General features: G+C 39.0%; 1 protein-coding gene across 1 annotated transcript in view; it reads right to left on the bottom strand.

Annotated features, from left to right (window-relative positions):
* The window catches only part of csmd1a (CUB and Sushi multiple domains 1a), a 195,137-nt gene that overhangs the window by 121,602 nt on the left and 49,139 nt on the right, over window positions 1-24,396 (bottom strand). The window contains exon 3 of the mRNA XM_036565503.1: window positions 18,257-18,369. Within this exon, the coding sequence (XP_036421396.1) occupies window positions 18,257-18,369 (113 nt within the window). The remainder of the gene's footprint in view (window positions 1-18,256; window positions 18,370-24,396) is intronic.

Raw genomic sequence — 24,396 nt, 5'->3', positions numbered from 1 at the left:
GATCCAGAACTAATCATCCAACATCAGTACATGACCTCACTAATGCTCCTGTGGCTGAATGCAATCATATGCTCAGAGCAATGTTCCAACATCTAGTGTAAAGCCTTCCCAGAAGAGAAAAGGCTGTTACTGCAGTAAAAGGGGGCAAATTTCCCTTTAATACCCTTGTTTTTGGATGAAATGTTGGATGAGCACATGTCTACAAACATTTGTGCATATAGTGAATTTAAAGCTGCATCTTCACTTTAGATTCAGATGTATGAATATGCTGACAGCATATATAAGCAGCATACTATTTTACCCATACTATGAAATGCAGTCAACTACTCTGTTGTGACATAGTTTCAGCTGTGTTTAGTGTAAAACAAGCTCTAACTGTAGTTTCCTGAGATCATTTAAATGGCATGATTTTGTAAAAGACATGCTTTTCAAAGTCCACTCGGCACATTTCATCAAAGCAAAGATATTAATGGGGCACTGCATCTGATGACCCAGATTATAAGAAATATAATGGCCTCAAGTCTCTCTGAACAGCTAATGCTGACACAGAGGGATGTGTTGTCGTGATTAGGCCATTATAAAGAAAAAAAAATGTCTGGTTGCCCCCTGCTGTTTGCATTCAAACCGCAGATTAACACGGTGATGAATATAACAGGTTGTATAAGGTAATGTGCTCTCCCCAGATTCAGTTGCTCAGTGGAATTTGCCACTATGGCCTTGTTCCAAATGAAATGAAATGAAATAAATTGAAAAATAGTTTTTACATGAATTTCCTCAAAAGGGACAACAAAGTCTGTCACGCTGAGGATGTCACCATCCCATGAAGACGCACTGGCTCTAAGCCATAGTTTAATTCTATTTTAAGCTTCACAGTTATATGGCTTAGCAAAATATTCTGCTGTTCTTTACCACTTATAGCTACTGTGCTTGGATATTTACAAAATGACAAAGTTCAAGCTTCAAGTTTTAAATGAGAAATAAATGGAGATTTAATTCTGAACAAAACCAGCAGATGGTGTTGGTCTGTACTTTCCTTCCCCATACAATCACTGTTCGGGGGTTCGCACTGCGTATTTTTGAAAAAAGCACAAGCACTACCTTTTTTTCTTGGGGGTTCACACTTTTTTTAACACTGTTTCTGGCTGCGACTGTAGCGTTATAACTTTTAAGTACCTGTGCTAGCTAGCTAGCTATTGTATAGATATGTATGGTCAGAAAGCTCTTTTGATTAACTAGCAAGTGTGGTGCTGCTAGTAAAACAATCTAAAATTTAAAAAATGATAACAGAACAGTACTAGTCAGTGACTAATTGTAAACTGGCAACCCAAAAATTATGCCATTGGACATTTAAGCAATAGAACATGAGAGGGAGTGTGTTATCGTGAAATAACATCACGGCTGTGATTTGGTCACATAACAAGACCTCAAGTGTTCTATTGCTTTTATACAACAGTTAAATAAATAAAGTAAGAAATAAATAAATCGGTCAAATGTGATCTTAAAAGTGTCCATTTTCTGTTTGTGCACAAAGTAAGTAAAAACATTCAAATGGCTTTAGCGTCTCCTACAGCTGTCAAAGTCGTTGCTTAGCAACGGCGTCTCAGCGGAGTGATACAGCGTTTGTGAAAAACCTGCGATGTTACGGCGAAATAACATCATGGTTAGAACGCCTCTCAACCAATCAGCTTCTCATCATTCTACTTTATTTCAACTCCGGGTGCCTGGAGTGCTTCGCAACAAGACGAAAAAGTAGCCTGCAAAACGAGTCTGTTGCATTGAAATAAATAGGAAAAAATGTGGCTTGGTCCACTAAAAATGGTACCCGGTGTGAACCCCCGCCCCCCTGGCACCCTAGTGAGATTTAAAGGCAAGTATGCGACAGATATCTAAAGGTTTTGGTGAAAGGGAAAATGTGTAAGCATGGCCAAAAGAGGATGAGAAAGCTGTTTGTTTCTCTTGGTGCGGTCATTTATATTTTTGGGCAGAAAATTTGATGGAAATGGTGAGATGGAAGAGTAAGTATGCAGTCATTTCAAAGAGTTGCCATGGGGACAGTAAGTGAAGAGAGATAGTGAATGTGTACTGGCTCCTTATATACTTTGTTTATTTGACTGCAGGTATTTTTTGCAGTAGCCTATCAAAGTGTGCGTCAGAGATCATTGTCTACAGTGACCATCAGCATAGTTACGAAGAGGCTCTTAGTGAAATGGAAGCCATTACACACATCTAGACCAGATGCGCCAGTGAAGCCTCCAAATTGCCACTTGCAACAACTTCACAAAGTCCTGTCCTCACAAAAGCTAATGCATGAGCCTTTACAGGAATATTGTAGCCATGGTAGGTTAGCAGGGTTCGGCTAATCAAAGTGGACTGTGAAGGTCATTGTGGCAGGGCTATTACTGTGGGCCAAACTACAGGGCTAAAAAGAGAGAGAGAGAGAGAGAGAGAGAAAAGAACGAGAAGGAAAGTAAGAGAGAAAGACCAGCATAGGTGTGATAAAGAGGCATGACTGAGCATGAAGCCACATACTGCGACATTATCGTAGCCAAAGTTCTTGTGTGGCACCAATTATAGCTTAATCATTTAGAGTGTTGATGGTTGCCAGGGAAACTAGATGTACATTTGCAACCCAGTGCAGTTTGCTTAATGGTGAATGGTCACATCACATTTTCTTTTTCTAACATGAAAGTGCTAAAACGGTAGGGTTTGGCCTGAAGTTGAACTAAGTATCCATACATCACTGCTATCTTCAGTTCCACAAAAAAACAATCTGAGATAGACCCACTGAACCAAACATATCAAATAAGAACATATGAATGTTACTGCACCTAAAGGGGAATTCCACCAATATTTCACAATTTTTACATAATTAAATCGTTAAGATGTATGCAGTCATTCAGAGTGGTTTGATGTGAAATCGTTCATTGTAGAGAAACTTGCCAACACAGATTTCTTTACAGTGGTGGTGATTGGAACCAAGGGTCATGATGTACTAACACAGCACTAACATTGCCATTTTTTTTATTATTCAAAACAACCAGTAAACCTATGTGTTTTCCTATGTATTTTCATAATGGTAAAACAGTGGTAAATCTAAATCCAACACATTTATTTTGGGTGCTGTTTTGCCTTAGAATGTCTTATGTGTACTCCTCCACCATGCATTTAAAATCAGGCGATGTATTCATCACCATTTACGTGTAAAAACTTTGTGAAGTAGACATTAAAGATTTTTGACATCTGGTTCCTATTACCACCAGTGATCAACGGAGGAGCGCTGAATCACTCCGAATGACTTTATGCATTTAATTATGCAGACATTTTGAAAAATCAGTGGAATTCCCCATTAACCACTGAATATCTATAAATGAAAGGCTCAAAAGATATTAAGAAATCAACAGAGGTTTGAGTCTAGGCACTGCAGTGTGGTCATATTTAACTACAGATGTTTCTGTATTGCAGATACACAATTAGTACGGTTCAGTACTTTAAGATACCCAATCTGACTTTTCCAAGCAAAAGCTTAGACTTGCTTACATTCTACATTTTGTCTCAAAGTCAAAAAGAAACACTGCTGATGCAAAATTAGAGGCTGTTTTAGGGTTGTTGTACTGCAGAAAAGCATGCTAAGACAGAGCCAGCCATCTCTATTATAATAAGGTTAAGGTTTACTAGTCCACATCATCACTCATCAATCAGGTACCATAGGCTAACCATCAAATGTGCATTCATCTTTGTAATGAGGGGCTTATGCACTGCAACACTATTAGAAGATCCCTCTCGGTATTGTTGATGTGCTGTTCTTGCTGACACAGACTCATCACGTTCCAATGCATTGACATTCTCAGTCACCTGAAGAACAGTTGCTCTTCCGTTTTTCCTTACATTTCACACTGATGCACAAGCATCACAGTCGTTCGATGTGTGGTTCTGACCACCCTATATACTGATGTGTTACCCATAGATCTAAATGCAGATGTCACTTTGGTCACTAAAGTGTTCCTATTGTAACTCTGGCCAGTTGAGCAGTCTTTGTGACTAAAGCTCCTGCCATCTATGACCATGGCATCTATGACTTGATCCAAAATAGAGATCAGCTGGGCCTGCTCAGCATTTTGCATTAACTGTATAACTGCAGTTAATGCAGTATACCTGTCTGGAAGCATCTGTTTCGGCTTTTTTCATTTATATAAAATTTTCCTTTAATTTGTCACCTATCTATAGCTAGCTAATGTCAGTTGGTCAGCTAGTAGGAACATAGCTCTCTGTAGAATTCTGTTACTGCATAACAAGCTAAGAATTCATTGACTATACTGTGCAGATCAGACAATTTATTGCTTTTATAACACCAACAAAACAAAATTTGAGGTAGGTTGTTTTTTAAAACTGGATTTTTTTTTTATTGCATTGAGGTAATTCAGAGGTTCAGCAGAAATTTTATGACCTTCAAAAACAATTAGGTCTATTTGAAAATGGTGCATTTATCTTCAAATTCCAAATTCGTGTTAAATTCTGCAAATAAACATTAACTGTGCTTTAAAATGTGCAGAAGATGTGTTAAGTTATTTTCACTTAGAAAATAAACAAAATGTAATTTGACCAGGAGCATCCAAACATTCGCACATGACTGCATATCTCAACTCATGGCAGATTTTGTTTACTTATCCAGGTACTTCAAATGTTAAATGTATGTAATTGGCCACCAGAAGAAGAGTCATGCACTGTATGATTGACACTATTTTCTGCATTTACAAACACGCACCTTTTACCTCAAGATATGCAAATGTATGTCACAGCAGTACCATCAGTAGACAGGAGGAAATCCTCTGTGCATTAAAGTAATCCAGCAAAGCAAACAAAACAAAGCAGGCACTGTGCTCGTGGTGTCTTCGACCTGAATAAAAGCACGACTTTACATCTATACATCTTTCAGTGCTCACATTGTTCACTTGTGTCAAGAATGTGACTAGTATTTGACTAGTGGTGTTTATATTGCAAACTGAATGCCTTTAACTTAGACCACTGTCTATCACCAACTGCTGCATGTCCACCAAACCGATGCTTCCTGTCAGGATTCAGTCTACAGCTGGTGCTTACACTGTCTGTTTGTCAGGGCTTCTCTGGGGAAAGACAACACCAGCACAGAGACAGTGACAACAGCCTTGTCTTTTCAACAGACACTCATGACTACTAACCTCAGGGCTTGTCAGCCATACCACACAAACATTACGAGACGATTACGGTTTAAGTTTTATTTACATTATTTCAAGGGTTGCAATGCGTTCAGTTTAGTAATGTGAGAGATAAAGGGAATTAGCCGAGCATGAACTTATTTGCCAGTGGTTATCTTCCAATTCAGTCACTCAGAACAAACCATTTGAATAATAATAAAAGAAGATAAAAAGTGGGAGAAGTGGGAGAGGGTGCCACAACGGAAGTCAGCAAAGCAGAGAATGGTGGTATAAGACAGAGTGAAAGAGAGGGAACTGTTTAAAGGAATACTTCAGCATTTTCACAGCCTAATCTCTATCTTTTACAAACACGCTTATAATAGAAGCCAATGGGTAGGTGCTTCTATTATAGGTGTATTTGGTTCACTAATCCTCTGTTCTTTCATTTAAAAGGGAAATAGGTCAAGATTTTTGTCTAATCAATTGTATGATGCAGATGGAGCATTCTGACCTAAAACTACAGCTTAGTGTTATTTGTCATATTATTTGTAGCACAGTATTGTATCTCTCAGCCTCATCGTTTTGGCATAATTCACAATTTTATATAGTTTTCACATTTGCATTCATCATGATCTCTCGCTATAATACCCAGCATGCATTACACAAATTCACACAACCATTAAGAATCCCTGTGGTGTTCACCAATCCTGAGTGCTAGGCTACACACTGATATATGGGCTAATAATTACAGCCAAGCCAGTATAAGCTAGCACAGGTCTTACTTTGGCCATAAAAGAAAATCATAAAGAAGAAGGTGATTCCATCTTTATTCAGCACAAAATGGAAGCAGAAACAAGTTTTAACCCTTTTAGCCAGTATAAAAAAGGCAAATTGAGGTATCTAGATATCCAGCTATCTTGCTAAATTTGGTTTTTCGCTTGTTGTTCAGGTTGATGGAGAACATGCAATAGATGGTTCTATATAGAACCTTTTTGAAAAGTGTTCCATATAGCACCAAAAAGGGTTCTTCTACTATTACAAGCTTGACATCGTAACAGTAGTAGAACCCTTTTTGGTGCTATACAGAACCATTTTCAAAAAGATTCTACACAGAACCAAAATACCTTGACCTCAAAAATCCACTCAAATGCAGTTGAAGTTTTTCCAAATTTCTGGCAATATTTTGGCTAGAGTGCCCCTTTAAAAGACTCTGGGAATGGAATGGATATCTAAAGAAAAGAGAAAAAAGAAATGTCTATTTGTATGTTCTGTGTGTGTGTGTGTGTGTTTATGTGTGTGAGGCAGTGCCTCCCTACCCACTCTTGGTCTCAGTGGACAGAGTGGGCGAGTGGTGGAGAACAGAGAGCCAGACTGGTTTGATGTAGGCCTTGATTTGCAGGCTGAGCGAAAGGGATTGCAGGCTCATTATCTCTCTTCTTGCATGGCCCTTTGATGGGTCAGCCCCCAGCCTCTGGCCTCCAGCCCCTACCAGCCCCCACCAGGGCCATGCACATATCGAGTCTACCCAGGAATGTGGTGTTGGTTACTGGCTTGGACAGGGCGAAGAGGGGGTGGTGGTGGGGAGCCAGTGTCCTTTTTAGTACAAAAGACTCTGTGGCCTTTTGGAAAATGACATCTGCTCACAGATTAGTAAGGTCTTTGAGGACTAGCACAGCATGACAAGATACAGTCTTTGGACCACATTCCCAGTGAGCATTTGTATATGTGTGTGTGTGTCTTAGAGGGGTGTGGGTATTCATGTGTATGTGTTCAAATGTACAAAAGCAAATTAATTTGCTTTTGTACATTTAAAGTTACAAATGTAAACAAATATTATTTATATAATGCATTAAACCTTTAATTCATTGATGTCTTACCAACCATTCATAAACACTGTTTGGGTCATCAACAACCTGGCATTTACACAGTGTTGCCAGTTTATTAGGTATGTGTTGTACTTGTACTAGCATTCCAAAGTTTGTAATCACTGTTTTCAATAACATTAAACCAATTTTGTTGCAGATACATGTGTAAAATTAATATAATATGGTGCTAATATTCTACAGGTTTCAAAGACAGAAGACATTTTGATGATGAACTGTAGTATAGTATAGCATAATATAGTATAGTATAGTAAATTTCACATCAAATAATTACTATAAATGGATGATTTCAGTTTATTATAGAACATCATTTACATTTTTTTCTATGTCATAAATCAGAGGTCTTTAAATCTGGACACTGGATCCAGTTTACAGTTATGGATTTTGTAATCACTGGTCAGTCAGTTATATCAATAATTCAATTAATTACCAGTGATTACAAAACACAAGACCGGAAACTGAATTGATGGTCTGTACTTAAAAACTCTCATCATAATTTTTGTAAGTATACAACTGGTTTATGTTTTTGTGTCTAGATTATAACATTGAGATCTACACTGTATATGTTATTACAGAATGGCATTTGTTATATGACAAGTCATTACAAACTTCTGATTGGTAGTGTACACTCTGTGGCCATTTTATCAAGTAAACCTTGCATAAGTGCACCTTGTACGTTTACAGTTAGATAGTAGCCTCTACCTTGTCCATTAATGGAAATGGACCACCATGGAATCACCAGTGACCCAATATATTTGGGTGGGGCACCTTTCTCAGTAGAGTAGTGACATGTTAGCGTGTGTTATGTGTAGCACTGGTATGAGTGTATCAGGCACAGTGCTGTTGCTGGAGTTTTTAAACGCAATGTACACATACTGGCCACTTACCTTCTTGGTCCAACTTGGTGTGCAGTGAACATAGCTCATACTTTTCTATGTACAATTTCTTCAATATTCTAGTCCCCAGCTGTCAGTTTCTGAGTATATATGTATGAATCACTTATGTATGTATGAGGCATCACTCAATATCTAGTCAGTGGTGGTCCTGTGGTGGTATTTACTGTGCAGCAACATATGGGCTGCAGTCAGTAATTGTAAACCTATAAAGTGCACTTATATGGTAAGGGTACCTGATTAAATGATGTAGATAAAGTGTAGGTGTACAAAATAATCTTTCAACTGAGGGTATTTTGATATTTTGTTTACCACAAACGAAACAATGAACAAGGTCGTCTATGAGGTCACAGGTTGCTAGCAACCTGAGGTATGCATTTAGGGATTAAAGTGTCATGCTGGATCATGTGAGATTGCAGTTTGTATTTCAGGTCTGACTGGGTTGAGGTTGTGCTTGAGGTGAGGTAAATAAAGCTTGGCTGCATGATGTGAACAGCAGCACTGCACAGCCAGCCCAGCCTCTGTATGCCCACTCATTCATACACAACTGCAACACCCCCCTACACATATACACATACACATCACCTAGATTCCTCCACCATAAGCAATTCACTTAACATGTCCCCCCTGCTGCAGCGCGAGCGGGAGCAGGCAGGGGGCCGTGGGGAGTGTGGTAGTCTCTTGGGGGCCAGGAGAACACTCTCTTTGATTCAGCACTGGGATCGATTTCAAATGTGGGGAGTCTTTTCAGCACACTGAGAGGGGTGTACGTTAGAGTGCAGATGTATGTGTGTGTGTGGGGGGGGTCTTGTTCCGTACATATACGTGTTCTTCACAGCGCAAAAATGACGCAAGTGGTCCTATACTGTCACGCAAGTGAGGCGGAAGCTGTGTTGTGAGGAGTGTGCTTAATTGATGGGACAGTGTGTGCATGCAGATTCCCTTAACCAGCACACAACAGAGATCTGATTCATCATAGTGGGCATTTTAGTTAAGTGCTCCATTAATTAACGGCCTTTTGTGCAAACTGCTCTGTGGTGTTGCTTGGCAGTGGCCCAAGAACAGACAAAACTGAGAGAACATCCTACCTTATCCTTCAGAAACACTTCATCCCAGCACAAAGCTCACAGCTCAAATTATGCACTGTACATTCACTGCTAAGCTTATACTCAGAATGGTACTTTTGATGTTGTCAACTAATTCTAGACATACATATGTCACATTGTTTAGTCAAGCAGTTTAAAATGTCAAGAAACAGCCTTAAACAAAGACTTAAGAGGTTTTAATGAATTTACCTTTTACATCCCCGTTCAAATGAACTAAATACAATTCAAAACCACATGAGCTCATCATGTTAGAAATCCTCTTTAATATATATGTGACAAGGAATGGTTATTAAGTGCAGAACAGAAGTGCAGAACATCAGCACAGTGGTAAAGCTTATAGAGACAGCATAGCAAAATGGTAACTCGTTAAGGCTAATGAAATCTTGTAGACAGTATTCGACTGACGTCACATTTGACAGCAGCAACAGTGGCACTCACAGAGGCCCCATTTGTACACTGAATGCAGTCAAATGCAGTACAATGAAAGCAGTTAATGCCAAAACATTAGCAGGGCTCACGGAACTTAAGGTAACTGATTAACCCCAGCAAACATAAATACATAGCTATTACTCATTTTTGCGATCATGGCAACATTTGATGGTGTAACTGGTGGTAGATAGAATATGGCTGACCTTTCATCAATTTGGTATGCCTTCGATCAGATATTTTTTAAAATATCTTGATTTAGAAGCCATAGCCAGAATTGACTGCTCGTACACATTATGCTGATGGAACGGCCACAGGATGCTTTTTCAGGGTTTTGTAAATATTATCTACACTGTAGTTCAAGAAACACCCTGAATTCACACCACAAACAAGCAAGTATATTTATGACTGACAGCATTGTTAAAGAAGCTGGATACTATTATCAAAAGCAAGGCTGTATGTAAACCTTTTGAGCAAGCAGCACTTGTGCTAGAAAAGTTGGAAGTGTTGCAGCACAGAAAAATATAGTAGAGCTAAGAAAAAAATCCATAAAAATACTTCCAGTAAATGGATCTATTTGTCATTTTAACTAAATAAAAAAGTAAGAGTTTGAATTTTTCATCTTTATTTTGTGAAAAGTATAATAATTCTCCACAAGGGGTCCTATTTCTGTGCATCACTGAGAGAGAGGAAACCCTCATCAGCAGGGGCTCATTAATTGCAGTCAAAAACAGTTTATTATCTAAAGGTGAGCTTCAGTTTCTGAATTATTATTAATTATTTTAATGATTTGTTTGTAGTGCTCAAACCATCTGATGAGCTATAAATATCATGAACACAAAGGTCTTTCAGATTGTGGTCTGTATTAATATCTCCAAGCATGTTCAACGACATCATAATTTGCATTATGAAGCATGATGTCATTGTAACGCACAAGTATGCCTTATTTGCCAAAAGTCAAGAAGTCAAGAAGAGCTACTGGCATATTTGTAATTGTTTCCAGTTTAGCTGCAGTTTAGTATCATCCTGTGGTGAAAATCACACCATAAAGCAAAGCATACTATCAGACATTATTCTCATAGTCTGTGTACTATTCAGTGCTCAGGCAACAGACACAGTGTCAAAGCGTGAATGCAGCAGCTGACGGCTAGAACAGGAAAAAAAATGTTGCGCATAAAATACAGATACAGATTGGAAAGCAGATGTGAGGCTATGATAGTTTTAAACCGTAGAATAATAGAGAGAATGATCAAAGACACTAGATGAGAGACTTACGATGTATGAGAGTCTCAGCCATTTCACGTTGCAATGCACTATGCTTAATTCAGCAATTCTGATTATTTAATGCACACTTTCATCATCGCCGTTTTAATGTTCTTAGTACATCAAAGCAATGAGCCACACTGCAGCTAGCATGCTTTCTCAAATTGACTCGAAGCATGTTTTCAACCACACACACGTGTAGCCTTATCAGTGGAATGTAAGGCTGTTTCCCTGTGACATGCAGGCTCTCATTACTGTGTTAAATGGCTCTTCGTTTTGTCCCAGGAGGGGCTCTAGCTGCAGCTAGCAGAGTGGATGGAGCAGGGCAGAGAGCGTGCCTGCGTCTCCATTGACTGTGAGCAAAGTGGCAACTAAATTCAGGGCTGACTGGTGAGTGCTAATTGATAGCACTGCTCATAATTCCCCTAATGTTTCACTGTTACTCAGGGGATTTCTTTTGAGCAGAATGAAGAGGAAGTGTTTAGATGCAAAATGATGGAGAGCCGGCATTTATAATCATTATGCTCCCTCCCCAGAGTTGCAAAGACAACAAAGAACTGTACCAATGTATCTTTTAAAGAAAGGTTTCACATTCACAGGAATGAACATTTGCGCATGTCCTCACTCTCTCTGGGCAGGTAGGACAGCCCACTCCTCTCTCCATCACTAGCCAAAGTGAGCATACTAGTGGGCATCTGTTAACTGACGTAACAGAATTAGAAGTTAGTGTTCTCCTCCAAGCACGCTGAGCTGTCCAATGACATTGCATTAGCAGCCTTCAAAACGATGCATTGTCTCAGTGGAAGCTTTTGCTAGCCTTCACCCTCCCAGCTCGGTAGCAATGGGTGATTGGGGCAGACCTAGCTAACAAGTGGAAATTGGAAATGGCTAAATTGTTGGGAAAACTGGGAAAAAATATCCAATCCAGCAAAAAAAAAAATATGCAGAATATGCATGTACGTGTAGAAACAGATGTAGCCAGAGAGCATATTGAAGTATAATCTTTAGACATTTCTTTGTCTTTTTCAAAAAGAGTTTGATTTTTGTTCTTAACGACAGGATCTGTATACGATCCAGTGTACTGAAGCACACTGAATTCCAGGCAATATAACACTGTCTGGATTCATATTGCCACTGCAGTAGAATCAGCTCTCCTGCTTGAGGAATATCTGTCGTTTTTCTAGCACTTTATAGCCACAAAGGGTCGAATAAATGTAATAAATTTGGCCCACCAACTTCACATTTATTCGCTTTAGTATTAATTTTATATCCAAGAAACATAGCAGGCTAGATAAGTATGCTTCTTAGGTAAAGCTAACTCCAGTCGCTACAGGTGCTCAATGGCAATGGCAGGCAGTGGATCCAATTAGATCTCACTTTTCTGTCACCAGACGTCCTTGTGAAACTCAAGACATTTGGTACAGAGAAGAGATTTGATAGGATGTGTAGAAGGGATTTACATATATGTTAAAGCAGGGGTATGTCTAAAAATATTATATAGGATTTATACATCGTTAGCTAATATTGATGTAAATACCCCTAAAAGCTGGAAATCTGCTCTTTGACTGCATAGTCACTGCTTCATTTCAAATCCAATCTGCTGGAGCACAGAGCTATAACCATGAATAAAGCTCCTCTATACAGTATACAGAATGTTGAAAATTAAGTATAAATATTGCCATAAATATTCAATATGTGCATGCAAGGATCACACTTTCAGCTGGGCAACTGTGGTTAGAGCAGACACTGCAGAACAGTAGAAGGTGGAATGAACTCAGAGAATTTGCGCTTGAGTTCTGGGTGGTTTCTGCTTGCACTGGAAGGCCAAGACCCCTGCTGAAGATCTGAGAGTGGAGTGTAGGAGAGATGGAGAACAGAGAAGATGAGGTTGAGGGGTGCAAAACCTCAGCATGGGAAAATGGGAGTGGTGAGTAGGGAATGTGAGTAGCTAGTAGGGAGTGTCTGGCTTGTTTTTCTCTCTTTCACTGCAGTTTTTTGCATAACTCCATTTAACTGCAAAATTAACTGTGCAAGCAAATACATGCAGAAGGAAAAGTAGGTTTAATCATTTTCGACTCTTAAACTGGTTGCCAAATAGCCAACAGTTCTTTTTCCAGGAGGCTACTTCAAGCCAATGTGAGCAAAAAGAAAACCACAGACGTAAATCCATTCAAAGCTTTGAAAACATTATTAGAACACGGGTGAAAGAGATTATTGCTCAGCAGAGAGGCAGACATTGTTTTGATTTGCGTTGCACCAAAGGGGTTCCAGATATTATATAATGTGTGTGCGTGTTTTTGGTGAAGAAAAGCACATAGTTCGCCCTACATAACAATTATATGCCAGAAAACGTCATTAACCACGTCACCAACAGCAAAGTTAGTGCATCATCCTGTCTACGGGTGCGAGTGTGGAACTATGGAATAATGAACATACAGAGAACTACAGAACAACGCATTCACACCATAAGGTAATCCCACCCACAAGGTCAACCACCACAACAAAGCAATGCTATTAATATATAAAATTATATATATATATATATATATATATATATACACTTTATTATTATTACATTTTAAATTGCCCTGCATGAGTTTATAAGGTGCTCTGAGCAACACTGGAACTAAAGATTACAAACAGTCCAGCGTCCTAGGGCTCACAGGCTTCTCATTATAGTGTTGTTTTTTGTGAAAGTCAAACTAGGGGCATGTGCTGCATATATCAAACTCTCTAACAGTGCCTGAAGCCGAGTGCAAGCTTGTTTATTTCCATAGATGGAGTTCTACTTTTTCATACACCTGACAGTTCTTTGGCAAAAACACCAAACAGTGTAACAACAATCCAGAGAAGGGTAGAAAACCGAGCCCAGCTTGGCTACAATAATTAAAGGGTCTGTATTATGAAACACCAAATTTTCATCCCTTTTTTAAAAATAAAAGAGTCTGATGAAGTGTGTAAACAATGTTTTAAAATGTAACTTTCAGTTCACCTTTGAAACTGAGCTTCAAAAACAGTCCCGTTTTTGTGATGTTACAAAAATCAACACATTCACAGTACAGTGCTTTGCACTAGTCAGACACTTATCTCCATTTCTTTTAAATTTCCAGTCAAAATGACTTTAAACACAAGCTATTCATTTTCAGAAGATATTTCTTAGATTAGATTTAGGAAATTTAGGAAGATGTGATGTAAGATAATCCACTTGCTAAGGAAGGTTAATGCCAAAGCAAAATAAGTGAAAAATACTAGAAAAAGTGTTAAAAGATGTAGTGAAAACAGGACTCCAAAAACCTCGCAAGACCTGGTAGACCACCAAAACTGTCACCATCTGATAAACAGTACTTAATGCTTTCATCTTTGAACCCAAACCTTAATACCACTGAATGTGTTTGGGATTAGTTGGATCACAAGAAGCAGAAAATGCAACCAACTTCTGGTGCATTGCAAAAAATAGTACCGTGGCAACTGGAATGATCTCAAATCTAGTCAATATATCAAATATTTCTCATTTTGGGTTTGCGGTAAGCTTATTATAGGATTATTCAATTATCTCAGTATGTGGGCAGATAATTTTGCTTGTTGTAAGAAATACGCTTGAAACAAACACATATATCTGCCAATACAGTGAGATAATCTGGTCTAAGTAACATCACTTACAACAAGCAAAAATGTTTAGAAATAAGTTAAATAACCTTATAATAAGCTTAAAACAACTTCAATGTGAAAAATATTAGATATATTGACTAGATTTAAGATTATTTCACATAACAAAATAATTTTTTGCAGTGTGCAGAAAAGTATCCCTGCAGATTTCTTTGAAAAACTGAAAGCAAGTCTCCTGAATGCAAAGAGTGTACACTTAGTCTTCTGTTAAATACATGTTTTCTGTTTATTCAGACTTGTATTTAATGGCCAATTTGACTGGAATTAAGTAAATAAAGGAATGGTCTGCATACTTTTGCACAGTACAGTGTATCCACCTAGTCAGCCTACGGTGTAGCCACTCCATTTACCTTAAAGTTAAAGGAATGTCTCAGGCCAGTCTCTCTTTTGAAAGAGGTACAATACAGGACAGCCAATCAGAACAGAGGTCACTGCCATATATCAATTTTAAAGGCCTCTTTAATTCTTAGGGATAAAGAAAGGTTACAATTCGGTCATGTAAAAGGAATTATGATGGTTTTTAGTAAATAAAACCACACGAAAGTGGACCTCAAGGCAAAAAATAAAATATATAAAATTTAGTACATGTTGCCTTGAAAGGACATCAGCAGCTACAAATGCAGCTTCATTATTATATTTTTCTTAAGGACAACTGTCCACAAAGCTCTGTCTGAGGTCACAACTCCATCCTTGGCCCTGTCAGGAGGCACACTATGGGGAAAGAACCTATTCACAGCTTAAGGCCCACCATTAAAAGGAGCTATTGAGATGGAAAAAACTATAATTGGACATTTTTAAATTTGCCATCATGAGTCTGTCTAGAGTTCTGAGGGACAGTGCGACTGCAGATCACTAAAACAGTCCAAGTGTCTGGCTGTGTGGGATTGATAACGGTTCACAGGCTTCTCATTACGGTGAAAGTCGGACCAGGGGCACGTGCTGCATATATCACACTCTCTAATTCAGCAACCCCTGTGCAGGTCATGTGACGGGTAGTGACACATAATTACAGCGACAGTGTGATTTAGGCCGATCCATATGGGTCAGATAAGAGGACTATCTGTATTAGTGTAGGTTGGCTCTCAGAGGAACACGCACAGAGCCAGCACACTCCTCTCTCTCCCACTTGTTCCATCACTTCCTGTTGCTCACCATGATTGAAGTTTCCAATTAAATTTTCACTTAGCTGCTGGAACCAGAGAATTCGATATCTCCCAATTACACCATATCAATAACCATTCCACACCAGTGCCAAAGCCAGCCCATCACCTGAAGAGCAATTGCTTTCAGCGTGCATAGGGACTTAAACAAGAAGAACAGAAGGGATATGAGAGGCTGTTTGAAAGAGAGAGGGACAGAGAGTGAGAGAAATAGAAATGGAAGGTTTAAAGTGTAATTACACCCCAAAGCATTTTTTTTTCATTTAAAACTGAAATATATTGCTTTGTATTAATAAATAAACTGGTCTTTGTTAAAATTTTAACACTTCAAATTGTCAAAATAATGTCATAATCGTGATCTGTTCAGCCTCTTTAGTGCCCCCTCTGGATTAACTCTGTTATAGGCACGTATGACAGACAGCAGATCAGTAATAAAGTGCAAATCTACATCACACTGCCAGTCAACTAGCGTTACCTCCCCCTGATGACAATGCTCGTCTCTTGCTGCACTGAACAAACATGAGTTTGAAATGTGAGAATCAAAGCATGATAACCCAGCTGTAAATTAACCAACCACCTACTTAAGGTTAGTTCAGAAACTGGCAAAGCAAACTTAGAAATCAAACCAAGATCATAAATTTATTGGCTTATTTTCATCTGTCCATTACCACAGAGACAGTAATGCTAATTTCAGCTTGTCAGGAGAGAAAAAACATGAACAAAATACGGTGTCCATGTGTTGCTGTGTGTCACCCTGTAAAGCTTGAAATAAATAACATTTAAAAAGAGGCATCAAGTTGGATTTAGCAGGAGTCTTCTGGACCACATCATACATCTTTACGTATTAACATCACAAGCACAGTCTCAAAAAGAAGGTCTTGTTCAATTTTTATGTCTATAATGCAAAATCTACATCATACTGTTTAAGATATGCTGACAGTAGTAGATCATTCACTTACATCCTCATCCTCATGTCATTCATTAAGTTTTGACTGAATTCGCTTTGAACATTCTTTCAAAGCGCTCGCAATCATCAGATTCATCTGGTCAGGGAAGTGGTCCAAAGCACAAGTGATGTTACAAAATGTTCTTCCGCACGTTCTGTGCAATTACACATTTCCACCAGAGAGGTCCCCAAATCCACAAAATGTACATAGAGCAGTTTTAAAGATAAGATGGGTGTGGCTATCTGTGTGCTAAGCCGGACCATTCTGTCTTTCCCTTTCTGCTTTTATATGGCTTTTTTATATGGCTGCCACCATGCTTTCTATCACTGTATAAAAGATGCATGAGGCATCCTTTATTGTTTGATGCCCTGTGACTTTTTCCAAGTAACTTCTCATGATTTTGGAAGGTAGAAGGATGTATTCTATTAAAAACATCACAAAAAACGTATCAGTATCTTTCCCTTTTTTCTAGGATGCTAGCATTATTGCTGCTGATTACCAACTGTTTGGTGCGTTGATCAGCTCTTTGGCTGAGTAAAGCAGTCTGCGCTCACCAACGTCATGAATGCGCAAGGCACTTTTTAAAAGTCCTCGATATTTTGAGTTTAAAAGTGCTTAAAAATATGACAGTAGTCTTGAAATATTTTATGCTCTTCTTTTTTGGGAAAATCAGTGTATTTTTCTGTATTAAAATTATTAAGCATTCACTACGATTTTGTACAAAAGCTCTGAAGGTACTCATTCATTTTGCACTCGCTCAGGAGCACCCTCTAGTGTCTGACAAACCCAGAATACATTATTGAGCGGCAATTCTCCTCACTACAAATTCTCTGCTGTTACTCTTTAAACAACGCACAATGATTCTGAAGTGAATGAAGCATTTTCCATAAACTCGGTATGACCCTGTGCTCGCTAATGGCCATGTCTGTACACTCAACCATTAGATGACGGTGATGTCTGCATACTCAGTGTATCCAATTATGCTTTTCTACAGCGCTGCAGTGAAAAACAGTCACCCAGTCAAAAACAAGCAAGGTTAAACAGGCCTAAACGTATGAAGACGCATGTGTAATGGTAGTTTTAAGAATATTGTCAGGCTAAATAGACCACATAGCTTCTGCCTTCTAGCTGACAGGCCATGTCCATTAGCACTGCGCAGACCAAGTAGCCAGAGGGCTCAATTCACCTGCCACCCAATAGCACTCCCAGTCAGTTAATTAGTGCAATTACTGCAGATTCACTCTCTCTTTAGCAAGTTTGAAGCAGGAGTTAAAAATGCTAACATCTGGGCCGTAAAATCACTTAGATCAGAAGAAATATGACAACGACCCAGCGTGGAACCCAAAAAGAAAGCATGGTCTGATTTTATGCGTTAAATTAACCATGCATATTAATACAATTAGCCTACAAAAAGGGAGATGAAAGTTGAATCTGGCAGGCATGCTAATGTGGGCGTCCACTCTCTTCCCATCACTGAGCTCACTCAGTACCGGACCAATAGACCGTGTCAGTGCGTCATTGTCTTGCACAGCACTCTGAACAGGGATGGCAATTGAGAGTGGTTACAACAACACAGAACAACAAAGAACGAGACACAAAGAAAGAACAGCAAGTGTCCAGAGGCAAAATGGAAAAGGAATAGAGGGACGAGTGAGGCTGTGTTTATGTTTAAAAGACAGAGAGAGAGAGAGAGAGAGAGAGGGAGAGAGACATTAGCCTACACATCATATTGGACACCTACCTTCATATACTGCTTTGAAGCCCTGGCCACTCACAGCATAGTCTGACAGTAGCCACAGTGTAAGTCTTGCTCCAGTGCTGACTATGGGTGGAGGAAGCTGGAAGCCCGTTAACCTGCAGATACAAGAATATAATCAATGAAAACACATGTTTTGCCTAACAGAACATGACAGCAACAAAAACAGATGAATGACTCCTCCTGAGCACGTAAACTAGACTTTTATTTAAAAATAAGTGCCAAAAAGGATTCTTTGGATCAGTGCCATAACAGAACATTTGCTCTCTCCAAATGAACCTTTAAATGTGCGGCTGTTTCAAGAACTATTTTTGTAAATGAGATGTGTGAGTGTGAAGAACCTTTAAACCCCTAAATTCCCAGGCTTATTACATCCTTAGGGTTATCATTCAGTACTTACATGGAAAACAGTGCAAACACCCTTGTTTTTGCCCAGTTTCAAACCAGGGACCTTTCACAAGTGAGGCAAACATGATAACCACTACGCTACAGAAACCAAGCTACAAACTGAGTTAGCCTTAAGCTACTTGAGAGTGAGAAATGGAACAGAATGGAAACCTGCACCCACCAGCAGGTCCAGGGCATTTAAGGTGTTAACTCTATAGATCCGAGCGTCTAGAGAGTGATCCAATTCAAAGAATCTGGTTATGGCCCCTTTAACTTCTTAAACTCAGCCACCAGAGGAGTTACGGCATGTGCATGCCCAAGCTGACCAGAGTGAAATGTATCATCTTGTAGAATAAGAACATTCTGCGTGCCTCCATGTTTTCTACCGCTGTATAAAAGACGCATGAGGCATCCTTTGATGCACTGTGACTTTTTCCAAATAAGCATACAAGCTCATTCAGAGCTAGATTCAGAATTATAAGCTCTTATTATTGTTTAATTAGAGTAGCAATAAAACACAACTGATATGTGAACGTTCTTTCCTTATCAAATGCATGCAGCAACAGCACCGAGATATCATGTGATTGACATGGAACAGCAGATAAACCTGCAGAAACAGCCACATTTTTTGCATCAGCCCTTAAAGGGTTATCCCTCTGGGGTCCACAAACTTCCATGTGCGTCACATTCAATGTATTTATATCTGTTTTTCTATCTTTAGCTACGTTCACATTACAAACCTCATTGCTCAAATCCGATCTCTCTGACATGATGGTTCACACTCGTTTAGGTAAGTGATTCAAATCTGTCATTAATGTGAACGAGCCGGCGCCCTGAAATGACCCTGCATGCGCACATCCTACTCAGTAACATCACGTGAATGAATCTCGTGCGTCACGTGCATCATCAGCAAACAGACTAACGGTCAGAACGAGCCTTTGCTGCAAAGATAATTAACTCTGATCAGCTCTCAGCTGTTCATTATTAGAGCGAGACGAAGGCAAAAAGGTGAGATGTGTTTCTTTTCCACCATTTACAGGCTTTAACTTCTGTTCGGCGCTGCTGCCATGGTAACGCTGAATGATGGCACACACGCAGTGGAAAAAAAGCACATGAATTCCGATCTGAGTGTTCACATTAAGGTCGCATGGCCACGAATCGAATGTGCATACGATCTAGGACCACGTATGAAAGTGACTCAGGTTGTATTGAAAAGATGAGATTTGCGTGTCCACACAGCCCTGAAAACGTCAGATCTGAGTCACATTACGGCAAAAAATCAGATTTGTGCCACTTCAACCTGGTAATGTGAACATAGCCTTTGTGATAATACAGCACAGAAATATGATTCAAACATTTCCTGAATCTGTACAGTCTGCCCTTTCACTTCCATCTTATCACAAGATCGTTTGTGACTCACATCCGGAGTTATGAGGCTGTGAAGAGGGGTTGAGAAACACGTCATCTGCCTCTTAACGTGTGTAACTGGTCGATTTGTGTGTCTGTCTACACTTTGTGTGAAACTGACCAATGGACACTCAGGAAATCACCATGGACTGATGCAACATGCCAGAAACCCTTCATTCTTCATTCAGTCCACATCAGAGACACAAATGAAATGGTGTGCAAAGTGTTTTGATATGAAACGTTTAAGTACCAGGTTATATGCGAGTGCCTTTAAAGGAGAATTGAAGAAGATATGCAAAAATTGAAACAATGAACCTCCAAATAAGGTAAAGGTTTAATAATGAGCTGTACTGGAGCTGTACATACAAGCCAGGAACCATTTAAGAACTTTTAGTTTTTAACAGTGCTCAGAGTAAGACTAAAAAAAAAAAGGAAGGAAGGAGAAAGAAAAGGTGAGAGGGCTTACACGGTTGACCAGGTGATAAGTAGAGGTGTCGAGTCCCTAGGCCTCATGTTCTAATCATCTGCATGGCTAGATAATAAAAGCTATCCAGGCCTATCACATTCACAATCAATAGAGCTGTTAAGCGGTCTCATTTCGCAGGGCAGAGGTTAAATATGACTAGTATTGGGTGAGCTGTTTTGTTCTCAGCAATCTATAAGTGCAAATGACCCACAGCCTCTGGCATGACTTTACATTATAATACCACATTAGTAAACATATAGAGTAACGTGTTCATAACCATCTTTCTCATTACGGTGAGGAAACTGAACTGGCACAGTAAGAATAATGGACACAGTCATGATTTCATCAAAGCTGTGACGTTGTACCCTGAAGGCTGGTTACCTCTAGGTTGTATTAACTCAAATAAAGCTCACCCTTCCACCTGAAGGTAGTATGTGTGTGATAGAGGTGCATTCACATGAATTCATGTGATGCCCAAACTGTACTTATGATCCAGATTATACAGTGGCTAAGGAGGCCCAAAAGTGCAGTAGCAGTGTCCTGAAAAGAATGTGAGCTGTAATAAAAGCAAAGCGTGGACACACTAAATACTAAAAATGTACACTTCTTGAATTTTATGTACACTTCACCCACAAAAACACTCATCTTCAACTGTTGTTGGTCAAGATACTCAAAGCAGTGCGCATCTGCATATTATGGCCTTCTCTGAGATGAGGACTGCAAGGCGCAATATCGCGATAACGATTAACAGGCCTTATTATTGTGCAGCCCTAGTAATACTGTTTATTAAGCAGTTATGGCTGCAGTCAGTGCTCTTCATACAGCCTTTGCTCGGTGCCAGTACTGCCACAAATCTCTGAGCTCTCGGAGCAGATCCGAGCTGCTCCAATCAGCTCTTTCAACTTATACTCATTTGAGATCATAGAGAATAACTGAAGAAATGGAGGCAGGAGGAGAACGAATAGTTCCACAGGGAACTTCACAGGCAAGCCTCAAATCCAGCAATGACATCTGGAACCAGAACAATTTCACTGTGAAACTGAGTGGAGCGAATCTGATTCGCTGCATGCTCTATGCACGCAGGGAAAAAAAGAGTGGCTTGGAAGTCCTACCTGCTCACACATTTATGGCTGTTTGAGTTTTTTTCTAGATGAAAATGAAGAAAATGACAGCCTTGTAACACACTCTACCTTCACAACCTGGAGGTCTAATGGTGCCTCAATGTGACAGTTACTGCAAAGGGACCCTCCCAAAATCCCTAAGGAGGTATTAGCTTAATCTAAAGATGTCAACTGTTCATAATGACCACAATGATTTTATTCCTCAAACTGCAAAAGCAAGCATGTGGCTTTATGTTTCAATTCCTTCCAATTTGCTTCAAAGTCACTGATTAATTTATAAAAAGCTTTAAGATTAATACCTGATGCAGATTCATTAACAGGCTTTGCAAGCATCTCAGCTATTGACTCACATGATGTCATTGTTTTCCACCAGTTTAAGTTTGAAATCAGCTGTCATATTAATTTTTTTATGCGAAAATAACATACAATGTAGATTCAAATTTTACAAACTAGACATCAAAGGCAATTTTTTAGATGTTTTATTCAATATTTAAAGAGTTTCATTTCACAAAATTATTTGATTTTTTTGTCTGCTTTCCTGTCTGAGATCATCACCACTTTACTGGATATTCTGGTTATCAAATTTATTTTCATTTAATTCTTGATGTTGTACAGTCAATTCAGAATCATCATTTTAGACACTTCTCACTAACCTTAATTTATACAGACCTACTAATAATTTTAAACATTTGAAGTTGCATATATATATTATAATCATATTATTTTTTTTGCAAGGAAACTGTCTTTATTTTATTGAGAAACATGATTCCAAACTTTTGAACAGTGATTCTAAATTTGTGAACACTAGTGTATGTGCATTGTCTATATGGCACAGGCAGGAATAAAAGATCAAATTTATTAAATTTTGATGCTGCGTGATGACCTTTATATGTGTAGTTAGTGACAAGACTAGCTTATTTTTTCACATCCTTTTGCAATTTAAAAATCAAAATTAGCTCGTATTTTAAGTTTTCCTGAAGTGTACAGCAATCAGTATTTGCAGAAACCACACACTGAAGACATCTGCATGACGAAATGTTTTTTGCAGTGTTATCTGACTATGTATAAGTCACCTTGTTATTGCTAGTTGGTTATTATTAGAAAGCATGTATAGCTACTGGTTACAATAACTTTTGCATAAATTATTAAAAAAAATAACAAATACCTGACACTAATGGAGTTTATATGTTTAATAAATATGAAACTTTGTTTTTCTACTGCTTGGTGCCTTGAGCAGAAACATGCAGGGTTTAATATAGTGACACTAAATGTACTGAAGCAGTTAAATCTTGAGCTTTGCAAAGTGGTGAGCAAAATGCAGTCGATCAGCCAAGACATGTTTTGTTTCCAAATTTTGCTTATTAAGTTTAGAACTGGAGGTGCTGGGCTAACAGCGCTAACACACCTGAAAGTCAACAGTCACCCAAACCATATCCATGAATACATAACCCAAATCTTCTCTCAACCCATTTAAACCGCATTCAGGTCTTAATTCAGGTCACACAGACATTTAGGACAACTGGAATCGTCTTTCTTGAGCACAATTTGGTATCATTCTGAACAAGACAACCAAAGACAGGGCTAAGGGGAATTCACAAAACAGATGTACCGCAGGGTTAATGTAGGTAAAGAAGCTAAGTAAGGGTACTCAGAAAATCAATACAATGTCCAAATACAAATTTGAAGACCACATTTTCTACACAGAAGAGCCGCAACTTTATATATGTTTAAACCTCAATGTACACATGACAAAACGCATCAAGTGGATGCTGGAGCAACTAGTGATTCCCCCAACCTACCTGTGAGTCCACATATGACAAGGACCTGACGGTGTACTTGTGACAAATACCAGGTGATTGTGACTGTGGTAGAGTGTCCCTGCTTCGCATGTCCGTAGGTTATCTGACACGCAACTCTTTTGCAGAAAGTAAGCCTCTGGTATTATTGTGCTAACACTACATTCCTGCAATAGTACCAGAAAAAATGACATTATGCAGATGATGCACTTCTAATTTTAGGTTCTGTCCCTGAAATTTCACTAAATGATTGCATTGATTCTCGACGTAATTTAAAGCAAATATATGAAGATTATTTGTGGAAACAGTTTGGGTTACTACTTAATTCTAGTGTTAACACTGTTAGCCCAGTAGCTCTAATTCTAAACTACAGAAGCAAAATTTGAACACCAAACATGTCTTGGCTGATCGACTGCATTTGGACTAAGTGGAAAATAAGGAAAAATTTGATTTTTCAACAAACTATTCCTTTGATTAAACTGTGGGATAAAATGTTGATGGGATAAAAAGAATGTGTCCAATCAATATACAAACCAAAAGCTACATGAAAAACTGCCAGATTTCTTTAGCAGAGGGATAAGAAATTGGGTGCAGTAATTGAAGTCTTTTCCTTGACCCCTTTCTATGAGAAATCAGCACTCAAACAGTACTGCAGACAGATGAGCTGAAGCCAGCCCAAACATGATCAGTCAGAAGCAGGATAGAGGGTTATGAGGTGTGCTGAGGCTACAGCAAAGGCCTATCTGGAGCTCTTTCCACATGGGTGAGTCCTTCAGCATCCTGGCTGGACCCCCATTAGAAAAGCACTGCTCTGCCTCCAATTATCCTAGGTGTCCCTGGGGGTGGGGAGGGCACAGCGAAGGATAGAGAGCAGTGAGGAAAGAGAAAACAGAACACTGAGGTATGGGTTAGGAGTGAGCAGGCTTCATTCAGCAGATGTGACAGAAA

The sequence above is a fragment of the Colossoma macropomum genome, unplaced genomic scaffold, assembly GCF_904425465.1.
Source record: "Colossoma macropomum unplaced genomic scaffold, Colossoma_macropomum, whole genome shotgun sequence".
Taxonomy (NCBI): domain Eukaryota; kingdom Metazoa; phylum Chordata; class Actinopteri; order Characiformes; family Serrasalmidae; genus Colossoma; species Colossoma macropomum.
This window is presented reverse-complemented; position numbering and strand designations above follow the sequence as displayed.